We start from the raw sequence: 16114 nt of genomic DNA, 5'->3' as shown, positions 1-16114 counted from the left end.
TGAATATTTAAAAAAATCAGAAGGGAAAACCTGGAGCTGCACCTTAGAAGCCGCAATCTACAAAAGCCTTAGAGAATTAGTGAAACGCTTACCTCTTGGAGAACTGACGTGTTAAAAAACTCAATTCTGGAATGAAAGGAGACATTGAGCCTTCGTGTGAGAATACATAAAAATAACTGTATGCATTTAAAAAAAGAAAAAACACCAAATCGTGTCTTGTATGACAGTCTGGCCGGAGGCTGCACAAACAGATGATTGACGGCGGGGTTTTTGGTGTTTCTGTCTGTGGTCGGCTCTCTCATTGGCCGACTTGAAACCCCGGCCATGAATGCAGCTATCAGATTGGCTGCGCGTCCTCGCCAGCTGTACTTCAAAGAACACGCTCGCTACAACTAGGTAGTGTTGGGAGCTGCGAGCCAAGAGAGAAACCGTGTGACCTGAGTCAACACGGTAAATCTGACACAAATTGGAGCCATACAGCACTGAAATCGCGAACCCTCTCATCACAGCACAGACCCTGGATATGGCTACGTCTATACTTGGGGTGAGTCTGACTTTGTGTCCAAGCACAGAAGTTGCGCGTAAAGTTGTCGCCGCTCACTTTGCTGTGCGGCGGGATGTGTTTGTTGCTTTTCAAAACACGCGTGTTTTCCACGGGTAGAATTTATCATTTTCTCAGTTACTACAATTAAAACTTTTAATCTTGGACAAAACGTATAAAACATGGAGATGAAACTTTGCAGTCGTTTAAAGATTTTCTTAACATGTTTAGAAACTCGATGAACACTTTTATTTCTTACCTTGCTTTGCTTACATGTTACACACTCTGTACACATACACGCCTTTAAGAAGAAAATCTCGGGTTCATTCGCTTCCAAAGACGTTTCAGTAAAGTTATGAAATTTTGTCGTATTTAATTAATTTTAGTCATGTATGCTGAGTGCTCTCCAAGCCAAGCGAAATGATTTTCCTCATTTTCTCGTTTGTTATTCTCTGTTCTAAGCCCATGTGTGTGTGTGTGTCTGTGTGTTTGTGTGTTTCTTTTTTTTCCACCCAGGAAGAACCACGGTTTGGAACTACACCTCTAGCGATGCTGGCTGCAACTTGTAACAAAATTGGCAACACCAGTCCTCTTACAACTTTACCTGACTCCAGCGCTTTCTCGAAAGGTGGATTTCACCCGTGGAAAAGATCCTCCTCCAGCTGCAACTTAGGATCCAGTCTGCCCGGTTTCACGGTAGCGACGAGCCGCGCTTCGACAGGACTAACACAGACCAGTGGCACGAGCAACAGCGCCTTTTGCTTAGCCTCCACCTCCCCGACCTCGTCTGCGTTTTCCACAGAGTACAGCGGTCTGTTTTCCAACTCCGCCAGCGTCACGACCCAGGAATCTGGACAGTCAGCTTTTATCTCCAAAGTCCACACATCAGCAGAGACTCTGTACCCGCGCGTGGGGATGGCGCACCCCTACGAGTCGTGGTACAAGTCGGGGTTCCACTCAACCATCTCCGGTGACGTTACCAATGGTGCGTCCTCGTGGTGGGACGTTCACACAAATCCCGGGTCGTGGCTCGATGTCCAGAACCCCGCGAGCACCCTTCAGACCTCTCTGCACTCCGGCACCCCGCAGGCTATCCACTCCCAGCTCAGTGGCTACAACCCGGACTTCTCCTCGCTGACCCACTCGGCGTTTAGCTCCACTGGAATCAGCCCCTCTGCGTCTCACCTACTGTCCACCAGCCAGCACCTGTTAACGCAGGACGGTTTCAAAACAGTCATCCCCTCTTACACAGACGCTTCTGCCGCCAACGCCATGATTTCAGGGGGCAGTTCAGGAATAAGTAGCTCCTCGAGGTCGTCCAGGAGGTACTCTGGCAGAGCAACATGCGACTGCCCGAACTGCCAGGAGGCTGAGCGGCTGGGACCCGCCGGGGCCAGCCTGCGGAGAAAGGGACTCCACAGCTGCCACATTCCCGGCTGCGGTAAAGTGTACGGAAAGACGTCTCACCTCAAAGCGCATTTGAGATGGCACACCGGCGAGCGGCCTTTTGTCTGCAACTGGCTTTTCTGTGGCAAAAGGTTCACTCGGTCCGACGAGCTCCAGAGACATCTGCGCACCCACACCGGCGAGAAAAGGTTTGCTTGCCCGGTTTGTAACAAGCGCTTTATGCGGAGTGATCATTTGAGCAAGCACATCAAAACACACACGGCAGGTGGAGGAGGCAAAAAGGGAAGCGACAGTGACACCGACACCAGTAACCTGGAGACCCCGAGGTCCGAGTCCCCAGAACTTATTTTGGAAGGGGTGAACCCCAGAATTACTGTTAAGGATCCGTCTCCTCACGACGAACCCTGAGGCATCTCCCAAAAAATCAATCCAGATTAAAACAAAAAACACACAAAAAATAATAATAATAATAATAAAAACTGCACAGCAATGAAAACGGGTCTTATCTGACGGACAGTAAAGGGGAAAATGTTTCCAGAAGCGATAGCAAAATCTAAAAAAAAATATATTCTCCACAGGCGTGACGAGTATTTCATTCGTAAATTCATCTTTACAAAAAAAAAAAAGAAAAGAAAGAAAAAAAGAGTGATTTACTGTAGGCCTTCGGAAAATTTGAGGGAGACAGCTTGAAAATGAAATGGATGTTTGCTAATGCGCGAAACCTGTTGAACTTTGGTTGGACAATGTGAGTTACACCTTGTATATTGACGACTAAACTATGTGTTATTTTCATGTAAATGTTAGGCTATGATTGTTTTATTCGTGTTGGTATCCTGGAAATCAGGGAGTTTACTTTCGACGCACTTTGTGGATATGTATGTAAACGGCTTTTTAAACTTTGGTTAACCATTTTATTTCTTTGCTAAAAAAATTTATCTATATATAAATGTTTACCTGTATAAAGTCACACGTATAAGGCTTTCATTTTATCGTAATTAAAACATCTTAAAAAAGGCTTTAAGTGTGTGATGTAGAGTTTATATATTTTTTGTTTATTTATTAGGTTTAAATCTAAAAATATATATTTTTTATTTTTTTACTTTTTTAAAGTGTGACAGCTCATCACAGGCTTTCTTTTCCTTCTTAAAATCACCTACAATACGTCGACTTTAACTATTTCCTCTATGGAATAAATCAATGTTTAATGCCCCGGAAAAGACATTTCATGCCCAAATGAAAATCTTGTTAAATGGTATTAATTATGACTTGGAGCACATCGCAGCCCCATGTGTCTTGTATTTGCGATTAGGGATTCGTGTCTTATCAAATATCTAATTAATCTCCGAGACATCTTTTGTTCGGTTTCACTTTATCGAGGGGTTTCCAAGGGGGTTCGCTGACAAAGGTCCCCGAATATTTATTCTAATTGTCCAAATTAACTGCTTTCATTTGCATAGCAATCGATGGACTGAGAATAAGGATGTGGCTTCTTTCTCTTTGCCAGAAACACGTTATATGGGAACAGTTTTTTAAACTTCAGAAAAAGACGGGGGGCAAAGAGTCACATGCAAATGTTGAATTTTAAAATGCTCTTTACACGGCGCAGTCAAACGGTAGCTGCATGTTATTTGAATATCAGTGGCCCCGCACTGAAAGGGTTCAAGGATGCTCTCTGACTTCTTTGTGCTTACCCAGTGCAGCGTCCGACTCTCAAAGAAAAGGCCGGGGAATAATTACAGCATGAATCCAGGACTAGGAATACGTCACGGAAAAGCATCTCATCCAGACACCCTCTTTTTTTCCCTTTTCTTTTTAAGGAGGATGTTAAATTGACCAGAAGGCAATAGGAGGGAAATTATTTTCATTTCCTTTTGTGTAGCAGCGGCTTCAAGGAAACGGGCAGAAAGTGAAAACTATCAAATTACTACATTTCCAATCTGAATTTAATCAAAAAATATATAAACAGCCTAAATAATAACGCTGAAATTTAATATTTTGTCGACACGTTCAGCAACTGTTTTTTCCTCCATATTTTTATTATTATTATTTTGGGGGGGAGGCAAAATGTGTCATTTTTATCGACATCAAAACAGTTTGCAAAATCTGCAATTTGTAAGTCTAAATGTCAAAGAAAAATCGCTACAAAAATTATTTAAAACTCTACAGGTTATATTTAATGTAAATGTCTCATGTAAAAGTAGCCAATGAAATAACTGCAATTGTAACTGCCTTAATTTATACACATCTACTGCATGCCTTATAACTGGGTGTTACTATGCTCGCTGGCTATTTGTACACAAATTATTCTTTGTCTATTTTCATTTAACGCCCGGAAAAAACCCAACGAGCGTTTTACAGAGATTCAGGGATAACGCACTTTAAAGGCCATTAAAATTCGGGGAAACTGGTCTTAAAATTTTGTGCCCATTACTAAAAAAAATAAAATAATAATAATAATAATTTGGGGATTTAAAAAAAAAAAAAAGTGTATGAAATTTCTATGAGGTGTCCAGAGCACAAAAACACACGGGTATAAAGACTGACGGCTCATCAGTCCACGTCTTCACTTTCATGAAATTTGACATTAAACTTAAACATCGCGATAAATAACTCCATAAACTAATTGATTTAAAGATTTAATCAGAAAATAACAGTCCTGCTTTTAACAAAAAAAAAAAAAAAAAAAAAAAATCTAAACAATTTTCACAAACACAATCAAAAAGTAAGATTTAAAAATTGCATCAGATGAATTTTATTATTTTTTATTTTTTTGGTAGTGACCCTGAAAAGGAGTCCAACATTTTCCCATCAATGGATCAGATGCAAATTGCTTTTAATGGTAACCAATTCATTTAGACCCTTTCATACAGTACAAAACAGCATCAGTGTGCACTGACATGCATCTAGATATTTTCTGTTGACTGCTTCCCTCTGCTGGAAGAAACGGAGATCAACACACAATTTCTTCTATTTAAATAAAGGGACCCTACATGCATAACAAAAATTACTACTTAATAGATAGTGCAAGAGACATGCATGAGATTTTCCTTTTTCCTTTAGTTCTATATGCAGGAAAAACAAGCTTAAAGAAAGGAGGTCAGTGTCTTCTATTTGTTCTGTCCCCACTTCTGTCTCTTCTCTCCCTACTCTTACTCCTGCTTCTTCCTCTGCCCTCCCTTTCTCTTCTCCTTTCTCTGCTTCTGCTCCTCCCATCTGCTGTTCTGCCTTTCCTTCCTTCTGTGCTACTTCTGTTCCTCTCACCATCTCTACTGTGACGTCTGTCTTTACCTTCGTCCTCCCTAGCTCTCTCGTGGCTTCTACTTCTGTCCAAGCCAGACTTGGAGCTGCTAGGTCTCTGCCTGTCCCTGCTGTTGTGCCTCTTTCTCTCTTGACCTCCTTCCAGCGTGATCGCGTTCTTGGGGCTGCGATTCCGACTCCTGCTCCTTCCCCTCTCTATCCTTGTTTGTCTATAATCTCCAGACTCCTCTTTAGTCTGCTTCTGTCCAGTGCGAGGGCTCGGTGACCTGCTCCTGTGAGAAGAGGCCTTTCTCTGACTCTTGACTTGTCGCTCACACTCAGAGCTGTTATCCCGACAGGAATCTTTTTTCTTGTTCTTCTTTCTCTTCTGGCTCTTGGACTTGCTATGACTGTCTGAATCTGAGCCACTATCATCACTGCTGCTGCCACTGGAGGAGTCACTCGAGCTGTCGCTGCTTTCATGCTTTTTCTTGTGTTTTCTTTTGCTCTTCTTCTTCTGTTTTTTGCTCTTCTTTTTCTTTGCCTTCTGCTTTTCTAGCCGATCCAGTTTTCTGCAAAACAAAAAATAAAGGAAAACAAGCATTCAATTAAAATTCTTCAGTGACGCAGCGGACATTTAATTTGTGCATAATAAATTCTGATTAGGCACAAAGTTTGCAGAGATTGGAGTTAAACACTTCACCAGAAACGGAAAATGTAGTGATTGCATTATTTAAAAAATGCATTAAGATACAAGACAAAAAACTAAATGTAATATAAACATAATAGGAAAACTGGGCCTACAATAGCTATAGACACTAAAACATATCACACCATGTTTTAAATTTTGTCTAAATATTTACATTTTATTTAAATATTAATGAAATAAAAGTGATCATGTGTGAAGGTTTTTCACCTGAGGAGTTTCTGTTTTTGCTTGGTTGTTAAAGATTTCAGGAATTCCACTTCGGGGTCTTCCTCTTCCTCACTGGCCACATAATCCTGGAATATCACAAAGCACACATAACATTACAATTTACGAATAAATATAAGCCCTGACAATAAATCTACATTGATCGGCTTTGACAGTGACAACACTTCTTTATTAAATCTACTTATCTGACTTTTTATTTTACACTTTTCTACAAATCTATTCGATCAAAAGACAAACCGCATCTGTAGTTAGTTATTCTCTCTCCCGTTCAAGGGTATAGTTTACAGTACGCGTGTGTTCGTATATTGTCCTGTGTGCACGGAGATGACAGTGTGAGACACAATTACCTGCAATGGATCGCAAACAGTTGAATTCCTACCAAGGACAGATTTTTTCAGAGCAAACCCACTGTTTCGCATCTCCGCCATTAACTCCGAGGGGTGCATCGACGGACCTGTTGGCACAAATCACAGCCTCAGAGTCCCATTGATGTCAGAGCCATACCATCCACTATCTCCACAGTGGGAATTTCAGAGGCGGCTTTGTTAACAGAATGGGACATCAAATCAACTCACTCCACTTCCGGCTGAGCAAATCATACAATATCATTCTCTGCCAAAGCAGCAGTTAAGGGAATCAGAATACACAATAATTACATTTTTTCTCCCGGCACAGGAGGGGGACCAATACAGCACTCCACCATCAACACCACTGACTGGACTCTCCCAGGGTAAACATTATTACTTTACTACTCAACTGGCTGATTGCACAAGTCAGAATCAGCTCAAGGCCGGGAGCTCCAGCAGAAGCCAGAGAGGGACGATACAGTCGGTGTACCTGCTGCGAATCGTGTGACAGGCAAAGCTTCCCAGTGCTCGCAAATTTTCTGGCGCTTTATTCTTTTGTAGTAATAATTATTTGAGTTTTTCCACTGCAAAAAGATTCTGTATATGTGCACTACAGCTAAACTCATTATTGATTATCCTGCCATAAAATAAAAAACTGTACCCAACAATAATAGTGGTGTCTTTATATAGATGTCAAAGCAGCGTTAACACAGAATTTCTCATTTAAAAGATTAAAAAACAAACAAACAAAAAAAATGTATTTACCTGCGCCATCCTCTGAGGTCATAGAGCTGGCATTGATACCTGACAGTCCGAACAGAGGACACTCTCTGTCCGTGTTCACGTGGCCCCATTTGTGACATTTGATGCATCTCACGTTGCGCACCTTGGAAAGTTGGGCAATAACAAAAATTAGAATTGGCTGAACACTGGAGGCACATGCAACCCTTTAATAATAAGAAAAATACACTATAATTCACAGAGCATTACATAAGACTGTGTTTGCCATTTTCTCTTTAGCTTCTGATCCTCTAAAAAACAAAAACAAATAACTGTCTACAGCTGACTCTGTAGTCATAGGCTACAGAGGGATTTTTCTAAAAGGTTCATTTGTAGGATTTGAATGCATAAATTTAACATAGTTTCTTTTGTCACTTGCTTAACATGACTCTTAAGCCATTTTCCACATATAAACTGCAGCCCTGAACTTTTCAAGGACTTGCCCGACACAGGCACATGTGAAAAGTGGTTGTCCTATGTCCTACCTCCTGCACGCTCTACCCATGCAGCTTCTTCACCTAAACCACACTGTTTATTTCCAGTAGTGCAAACGTGTCTAAAGCAGACCGTTTCCTGCTGTGCGCTACATGTGAGAAAGGGCAACTGTGGAAAACATCCCGACCTGACGCTCCTGAAATTCTCCCAAGTTCATGTGTGAAAGCAGCTTTACACATTAACTGCCAGGCTGGGGGATTATTTGTGCAATATAAATTTAAATAAATAGAACTCATTACACACCTGGATTCCAAAGGGCTGATCTCTAATATTCATGTCATCCTTTGCATACCTAAAAAGATACAATTTAAAAAGTAATGCAAATTCTGGCAGCAATGCAGAAAACTTCATTGTGTATGAAAATCAACCACTTACTTCTCTCTAGGAGCTCCTTTCTGCCACTCAAATTTGTACTCTTCCTCCCCCTCCTGAAAGTCAGAAGTCTTTCATTACAAATTATAGTAACTTTTCTTATTATAAATGAATGAACCTATATAAGTTGTTTGCTGTCAAACCATCATGCACATACAAGTAACTGAATATAAAGGTAAAAGCATTAGTTTATATTTATAGTTTTAGGGTCACCGGGACCATATAGTTTGCAATGCATTCATAAGATTTTTTTTTCCTGAAAACACAGTTTATGATGTTTAACCATAAGGTGTTTTTTTAAAATAATTATTTCTAATTTAGGTCTGTGAGTTACAGACAACAACACATTTGTGTTCACTTAATTTCACCACACCTGGTCTGAAACAATGATGACAGTAAAATTTTACTTTACCTCTTTCTTTTCCTCTTCAGGACAGAAGACAGTTATGAGGAGAAAATAAAAAGGAACAAGCATTTACATTAAAGGAATGTTTTTTTCTTAACAACCACATTTTCAGAATTGAGATCTTTATTACACATTACAGTTGTTTCATAAAATACAACCTACCTTTGGATGCTCCGGGTGGAGCCTCATACATGAAATTCAGGCCATTTTTAACACGATCATCACCCATCAACAACCTTTAGGTAAAAAAGCAATTATTATTTAAACAGTATTTATCAACATTTACAAATAAGAAGTTGGAGGATGTTGTAAGACAATGTCTACTGTAGATTTTGCTCTTGCAAAAGAAAAGTTTTCAGTTTACTGAGTAAAATATTCAATATTCAATTATAAGTGTACAAAAACGTGCGTTGTACGTGTTCTTTCAGGTATCTTCCTGGGTATTTATCTAACCTGTTGTTGTAAGTGTCTTGCTCTTTCAGATATGCCTGCATTAGGTCTTCTTGCTTCGTCTTCTCGAAGGTCAGCTTCTGTTCTGCTATCCATACCTACAACAGAAAGAAAGAAAGAGAAAAGTCATTGTGGGCGATCTGGAAACACCAGAATGTTGTTCTATTTGGATTAGACTATTTGCTGATATTTTCATTTAGTTGTACTACTTGTCATATTTTTTTCCATTTCTTCTTTATTTTTGTGACAAAGACTTCCATTTAAAAAAGTATTATATTTGTTTTATTATTGTGAAATACAACTATATACCATTCAAAACTCATCACCAGCTGTCTTTTGCAATGTGAATCACTGTTTTTGTATGTACTCAATTGATACTATACAGGACTGCTTTATTTATTTGTTTTTTGAATTTTAAGTAGCCAAATATCAGATGTTTTTGATGTATCTATCTCAAAATACAGATCCTGATTTACTTTCCCCTCTTTGTGGTAAGAACGGTTAGTGAAAGTTTCAGGAATTTTCAAGAAATTTTTCAGTATTTGATATATTGATGATTACATTTTACAACAATCATTATAAATGTCCAAACTTTGGACCATAAGAGAGACATAAGAGAAGCCATAAGGTAAACCTTTTTTAGTCCTACTCGTGGGGAATTTGTTGTGTCACAGCAGAAAGTGGACAGTGCAAAGTTACAGCAGCAAAAATAAAATTTGCCCTTCACCTCCAACCGGTCACGGCAGCCCCTCTGAGCCTGCTTCTACTGGCGATTTCTTCCTGTTTAAAGGGAGTTTTTACTTCCCACTGTTACCAACGCGGTTGCTCTTGGGGGTCATATGATTGTTGGCGTTTTCTTTGGAATATTATAGCGTCTGTACCTTACAGTATAAAGTGCCTTGAGGCCACTGTTGTGTGTGGCGCTATATAAATAAAACAGAATTGAATTGAAAGTTTTAAAGGCAAATCATATTCATATACCTACTACCAACTCTTCAATCCATATTAAACTAAAGACGATTTTTTTAATATCACGAAGTGGTTAGTTTGCTTAAAGAAGTTGGATGAGCAACAATTTTGATTGCTTTTAAACACTTAAAAAAAGAATAAAACACTAAATACCAATCTGCCCTCTGTGATAGTATCTTTAGGATCTCAAAGTAACCATTTTGGCTGTTAAACTACTGCATCAGAGGTGCACAATCAAACCCACCCTATACACTATGGATGCCAATACTATAACTTTCAAACACTCACATTGAATCAAGTAGTCAAAAGTACATCCAACAGTAAGCAAATATGAAAAGAAACAACATAAAAGTAAATAAATGGTCACATCTGGCCAGACTTCAAATGAGCAGCATGTGACTGTGAGCTATATTAAAAAGTTCAGAGTATTAATGTTCACTCTGTCGCTAAAGATCGCAGGGAAGCTAAAGCACTCACTCTTCCTAGCTTTATAAAACATCTCTACCAGCTAACTTTGTTGGTTTATCCAACCTTATGGTTCACATAAAACAGACTAAATAAAATTACTCACTGAAGTCAACAATTAACAGTCAGCTAATAAGGCAGTCAGCATAGTGTAAGCTTTTCAGACGTAGCGAGCTAGGCTAGTAGCAGTAGCTAGGAAGCTAAGCTTGCGTTCAGTAGTTTCAGCAGCGTCAACAGTTATCAAGCAGTTACCTTTTTGATATTTGACTTCGATGCAGGATGAAAATCCTTCTTACACATAAAATTAGCAAACGACTTCCCCATGGTGGCGCGCCAATAGCGTTAGCTGAGTGAAAAACGTTTAGCTAACGCAGGTAGTAGCGTAGCTTCCTCGGCATGTAAACAAAACCGCTGTCACGAAGATGGTTTTGTATTGGTGTCACGTGACGTATTCAGGCACGCAGATTGATTGGTCTGTGGGATGGCAAAAATCACGTGACACAGTGTTGCCTAAACTGCAGCCACAGTATTTGGAAAATGTAAATGACCGTCAATTGTAAAGATGGAGACTGAAATAAAGGCAGCTCTGCAGTTGTGCGTGTGCAGTTTTATGTATAAAAACACAAATAAAAAATACATTATGGGTTTCGTACTATTCTTTGACATTCGACGTATTTGTCAGTGACCTCAAATTTGCTAATTATATTAGTAAGGTCACCAGAATTTATTTCTATCGCTAGAAAAATACATCAAAAGTTACATTCTTATCTGAAACTGCCTTTGGTCCATGCGTTCATATCAAGCAAGTTAGATTACTGCAATGCTGTTTTTGTTGTTGTTGTTGTTTGTAGAATCATTAGAAGAATGATTTCATCTTGCTCAGAAAGCAGCAGTCATAGTCCTTACACGGGAATGTGAAAATACTATTTCGGCGCGATCGTGGCTCAAGAGTTAGGAGTTCGCCTTGTAATCGGAAGGTTGCCGGTTCGAGCCCCGGCTTGGACAGTCTCGGTCGTTGTGTCCTTGGGCAAAACACTTGCCTACTGGTGGTGGTCAGAGGGCCTGGTGGCGCCAGTGTCCGGCAGCCTCGCCTCTGTCAGTGCGCCCCAGGGTGGCTGTGGCTACAATGTAGCTTGCCATCACCAGTGTGTGAATGTGTGTGTGAATGGGTGGATGACTGGATATGTAAAGCGCTTTGGGGTCCTTAGGGACTAGTAAAGCGCTATATAAATACAGGCCATATTTAAATTACTAATTAATTAAGAAAAACTCTCAATGGTTTGGCCACCCAGTACATTAGGACCAATGACTTGTTCAGTGCTTTTAATCCAACTAGACTTCTCGGGTCTTCAGGTGCAGATCTGTGGTCCTGAAACATGTGCCTGCTGACCTGAGTTCAATAAGAAAAGTGTCTGAATTCAAAAGAAAACTTAAAACCGTTTTATTCTCACAGGCCTAAACACAATAACTCTCTCTCTGTTAACGTTTTTTAATCCCCTTGAGAAACTGGAACACTAGTTTCTTATGTTTTTATCTCTTTTGATAAAGTGAAGTGAAACGTACATAAGAATAAAACTGACAGCAACAGTTGTGCGCAATTCTTTTAACTACGAAAACGAAACTGACTTCATCTCGGTCACGTGACTGCACTGTTTCCGCGTTTGTGAACTTTGACAGACGAAAGAAACGCACGAGAATAGAAACTGATGGTAACAACGCTGGGTAAGTCTGCTTATGTGCTATTCAGCGCTATACGTCAACAGTATATTAACATTACAGGGCTTACAAGTGACTTTGTGTGTTTACGGTTTACTACATCTGCTAAATCTGAGCACCAGTGAAAACTGTCTTGGATAACTAAGACCTTTCTTTTAGATAGTTTGGGATTAATATGCGCCCATCTTCGTGTGACACCTTTGTGGCTCTGCCCCCATCCACTGAGGGACAGCGCATCATTTTTGGGAAAAACTCTGACAGGCCTTGCGATGAAGTCCAGGAGGTTGTGTATTTTCCTGCCACAGACTATGCTGCAGGGGAGAAGGTTGAGGTAGGTAATAAAGAGACCATATCATTGCCCTCCAACCTTCAGTCTACCACAGTGCTACTCCTTGCGGAGCGTCCCAGCTGATAACCATTAATACCTTTTGCCCTTGTGTGTTCTTCTTTTTGTGAAAAGTGCACATATATAGAGATTGAGCAGGTCGCCCACACTTATGCAGTTGTATTGAGCAGACCAGCATGGCTGTGGGGGGCAGAGATGGGTGCAAATGAGCATCAAGTGTGCATTGGAAATGAAGCAGTGTGGGGCCGACAGAGTGCAGATGGCGAGGAGGCTCTCCTCGGCATGGATCTCGTCAGGTAAACCCGCCTGTATAGAAGTTGTCTGCTTTTTAAAGTATCTATATACTTAGCTTAATGTATCCTGATGTGCAAAAGAAAATGTAATGGCATGGTCTCCGTTTAAAATTTTGTTTGTCAATTTCACAGGCTTGGACTTGAGAGAGCTGATACAGCTGAGAACGCAGTGACCGTTATCACCGAGCTGCTGGAGAAGTACGGTCAGGGAGGATCGTGCATGGAGGATGAAAGTAGCTTCACCTACCACAACAGCTTCCTCATCTCAGACAGGAAGGAAGCATGGCTCCTGGAAACGTCAGGAAAGTACTGGGCAGCAGAAAGAGTCGAAGGTAATTGGAAAGAAAAAGTTCACTCTGAACATAAGACTTCTTTGGCCAATTCAGGGAATACTCTGGGAAAGTAGACATCCTAAATAGACCAGTAACTTTTATATAATGTTTGTGATAAGTAGTAGTAAAAAGAATAATGGATGGGAGCTGTTAAATTCAGAAGAGAAGATGAATAAATATTTTCAGTGTGTGCACATTTATGGGTATTAAAAGGCATAAAAAGCACAAAAGGACTGAATCGCTCACTACTCTGCAGTCTGCAAATTTTGCAGGACTCAAGAGGTGAGCCTCATAACAAAATGCACATTAGTTGGATATTTACACTGATAATTTAAGTAGATTAGATACATTAGTCTATACGTGGCATTAGAACAAATACAAAAATTACACACATTTATGTCCTTTGGAATAAAATAGTGGTTACTACATTAAAGGGCAAAGTCTCAGCTTTTAATTTCAGTATATCTGGAAAGAAAGAGGTGTGTTTGAGATTTAACAAGACCAAAACCTGTCCTAGATGTACTTACACATTCTGACCACCAGAGAGTGCTGGCTGTCCTATTCAGAATACTTTCTAACATTTAAAGGACGGTTGTTGTTGTTTTTGTTTGTTTTTGTTTGTTTTTTTTTTACCTCAGTAAAGGAAAGTTAGAGTAAAATAGATTTAATTTTAGTGACTGCTCATGTTTTCCTCTTCTACAGGTGGATATCGCAACATCTCAAACCAGTATGGCATCACCATTAAGATAGACAAGGAGCATCCTGAAATGAGGGCGTATGCCCAAAGTAAGGGCTGGTGGGATGGGAAGACTGAGTTCAACTTTGCCACGGTCTACTCCTTTATGACTACAGCCAGAATAGAAGCCTCTGGGAGCCGATACTGTGAGGGGAAGAAGTTGTTGGAAAAGAGCAACGGTTAGTCAATGAACACACTCAGAAAAATTGGGGTCACAGGAGGACAAAGGTTACATAATCTGCACCACTGGTGTGATTTTATTTACTGAAGGTCATATCACAGCAGAGACAATGATGGATATCCTGAGGGATAAAGATAGTGGCATCAACATGGAAGGCATGTTCATGACCACAGGAAGTATGGTCTCTGTGATACCCACGGATCCCGATCTGCCAGGGGTTCACTATTTTACAGCAACTCCAGATCCTGAAAGGTATAGTACTTAATGTTATTTTAGCGCTTAAAGCACTCTTCCAATGCATTTCTACTGATGATCTGCTGGGTTCTTCTTTTGTAACAACAGGTCTGTATTCAAACCGTTCATTTTCGTGAAAAACCTTCACCTGTTAAAGGAGACGTCTTCCCCGAGTTACGGCCTAGATGACCCTGTGAAGAAGAAACCCCGCTTCCAGAGCAAGCCTGACCGCAAGCACGAGTTGTTTGTCAAACATGAACTGGTGGCTGCCATCATTGAGTCCCACAAGGTTTTACAGTTTAATTCAATTCAAGCCTGCGATTTATGTAAAATTATTATTATTTTGTCTTGTGTGGGCCTTTTTTCTGAACGTGTGCAACTTGTGTTTTTTCCTTTCTCTGTAGGACAGAGGAAGGAAGATCACAGAAGGTATGAGGCAGCTGGAGAAGGAGATGATAAAAGAGATGGAGGAACATCTTTTACATGGTGTTGAGAGCCCAGATTTTCTGGTGAACTTGTTTTCAAGTTCTATCCAGAGGGAGCTTTCTGTTTACAGCCAAAAATGAGGCCAGAGCCACAACGTAGTTCCACACTTTGACACTAGCAGAAGGCATTCTGCTTTTTACGTTTTAATCAAGTACAAAAATGCTTGTGCAATAAACCTGCAAAACAACAGGATACTGTTCAGAACTATTGCTTAGAAAGTTGAAGAGAGTGTAATGTTCTTAAATCCCATGACATTAAAGTCTTGACTCTTATTTAATGAATCATTGATGAGAAATGTTCCATAACAAATGCATTACATAATGCAAGAATGAAATCTTTTGTAATAAAAGTTTGTTTTTAAACACGTTATGAATATACAGCCAAAGTGTGATGATGCATTTTTGAATTGCATGCATTTTATTAAAATTTGGTTTAATAAAACAAAATTTTGCCACAGAAAATGCGCCTTATATATTTTGTTACCTTGAGAGAAAAGAAGATCTGCAGCTGTTCCTAAAAGTGTTTTCCCATCACGCTCAGAAGATATACATTTTCATTGTATATTGCTACCACATTATGTTTCAATATGATGACTGAAAAATGACATTTTTTAATCAAACTGGCCAGCAGTTGCTATGTTAACAATTATAGTTCTGGTTAAAACTTCATAAATAATATCCAGTGAAGGTTTCCAAAGAAATAACATCAAATAACATCATTTGTCCCCTTTATTCATTTGGTGAGTGATTTTTAGTAAAAAACTAACAAAACATGTAAAAGTGTCTTTGTAGAAATTAGGATTGAAAAGGATTAAGTAGAGGAGCGACTTTTTGGACATACACCTCTGTGTGCTTCATCACTCACAGAATGGCATGAAACAAAGTCAAATCAAATCTATGGTGTAAAAACAAAAACATTAAACTTTTGAAAGGTTCATTCCTTGAAATTTAGAATTCCCCTTTTATCCAGTGTGACACATACAGTATACACTGACACACTTTGAATACCAAGTCATCTGGACGTTGTGTTTTCAGTGGGAGAAACGTTTCGTCACTCATACAAATGACTTCTTCAGTGTCTGCTGACGGCAGGTTTCCCCAACATAAACAGTACATTTGCACTGGCACCACTGGCAAACATGTGACAAACATGGCTGTGAGGTCAGTTTCTTGATAATGAGAATGAACTTTTTGGGATTTAGATTAAAATAATTTATTTATGGCTCGTGTTCAAGTTTTAGCATTGTAGCCGTGACTCAGTGTCTCAGAAATGAACTTGAAATGTTGGATGTAAAGACAACAAACATTTTGAATGAGAGTGTGCAGCACTTTGAACATTTCTCACATTGCCGACAGGGGTCCTCGTTGCTATCACTGTGCCACGATGG

At 39.8% G+C, this 16114-nt stretch overlaps 3 protein-coding genes across 6 annotated transcripts; 2 read left to right on the top strand and 1 right to left on the bottom strand.

The window, feature by feature from the left end:
- Positions 1-523: 523 nt before the first annotated feature.
- sp9 (sp9 transcription factor) lies at positions 524-2356 on the top strand. Its single transcript, XM_085374446.1, has 2 exons — positions 524-544; positions 1058-2356. Exons 1-2 carry the CDS (start codon positions 524-526, stop codon positions 2354-2356), a joined length of 1320 nt encoding a protein of 439 aa, XP_085230572.1.
- A 2342-nt stretch (positions 2357-4698) lies between these two features.
- On the bottom strand, positions 4699-10801 carry cirsr (corepressor of RBPJ and splicing regulator). The gene is made up of 10 exons (XM_085375152.1): positions 10656-10801; positions 8973-9067; positions 8682-8755; positions 8526-8539; positions 8117-8169; positions 7985-8033; positions 7232-7352; positions 6467-6573; positions 6102-6187; positions 4699-5757 (listed from the first exon to the last, which is right to left on the bottom strand). Exons 1-10 carry the CDS (start codon positions 10725-10727, stop codon positions 5046-5048), a joined length of 1383 nt encoding a protein of 460 aa, XP_085231278.1. The 5' UTR covers positions 10728-10801; the 3' UTR covers positions 4699-5045.
- Positions 10802-12061: 1260 nt separating this feature from the next.
- scrn3 (secernin 3) lies at positions 12062-14974 on the top strand. 4 transcript variants are annotated; one of them, XM_085374423.1, is made up of 8 exons: positions 12062-12125; positions 12283-12450; positions 12580-12761; positions 12891-13090; positions 13793-14005; positions 14112-14259; positions 14350-14530; positions 14646-14974. In XM_085374423.1, exons 2-8 carry the CDS (start codon positions 12295-12297, stop codon positions 14805-14807), a joined length of 1242 nt encoding a protein of 413 aa, XP_085230549.1. In that variant the 5' UTR covers positions 12062-12125; positions 12283-12294; the 3' UTR covers positions 14808-14974. The 4 variants fall into 4 exon arrangements, with proteins under 4 accessions (XP_085230549.1, XP_085230547.1, XP_085230545.1 ...); XM_085374421.1 differs by having other exon boundaries at positions 14109-14259; XM_085374419.1 differs by having other exon boundaries at positions 14097-14259.
- Positions 14975-16114: the final 1140 nt, after the last annotated feature.

This window comes from Diplotaxodon limnothrissa, linkage group LG16, assembly GCF_057381915.1.
Source record: "Diplotaxodon limnothrissa isolate DT_005_m linkage group LG16, D_limnothrissa_male_GT1.1, whole genome shotgun sequence".
Classification (NCBI taxonomy): Eukaryota; Metazoa; Chordata; class Actinopteri; order Cichliformes; family Cichlidae; genus Diplotaxodon; species Diplotaxodon limnothrissa.
The sequence above is the reverse complement of the archived record's forward strand: the minus strand, read 5'-3'. Positions and strand labels throughout refer to the sequence as shown.

What these genes read in the sequence shown, in the direction of transcription:
- sp9 (XM_085374446.1), top strand. Translation starts at nt 524, where the DNA reads ATGGCTACGTCTATACTTGGG. An exon ending in TGGCTACGTCTATACTTGGG is followed by an intron (nt 545 to 1,057) that starts GTGAGTCTGACT and finishes TTTTCCACCCAG; the next exon opens with GAAGAACCACGGTTTGGAAC.
- cirsr (XM_085375152.1), bottom strand. Translation starts at nt 10,727, where the DNA reads ATGGGGAAGTCGTTTGCTAATTTTATGTGTAAGAAGGATTTTCATCCT. An exon ending in CGAAGTCAAATATCAAAAAG is followed by an intron (nt 9,068 to 10,655) that starts GTAACTGCTTGA and finishes TTTCTGTTGTAG; the next exon opens with GTATGGATAGCAGAACAGAA. An exon ending in CTGTTTGCGATCCATTGCAG is followed by an intron (nt 6,188 to 6,466) that starts GTAATTGTGTCT and finishes GTGATATTCCAG; the next exon opens with GATTATGTGGCCAGTGAGGA.
- scrn3 (XM_085374419.1), top strand. Translation starts at nt 12,295, where the DNA reads ATGCGCCCATCTTCGTGTGACACCTTTGTGGCTCTGCCCCCATCCACT. An exon ending in CTGCAGGGGAGAAGGTTGAG is followed by an intron (nt 12,451 to 12,579) that starts GTAGGTAATAAA and finishes TTTTGTGAAAAG; the next exon opens with TGCACATATATAGAGATTGA. An exon ending in CCATCATTGAGTCCCACAAG is followed by an intron (nt 14,531 to 14,645) that starts GTTTTACAGTTT and finishes CTTTCTCTGTAG; the next exon opens with GACAGAGGAAGGAAGATCAC.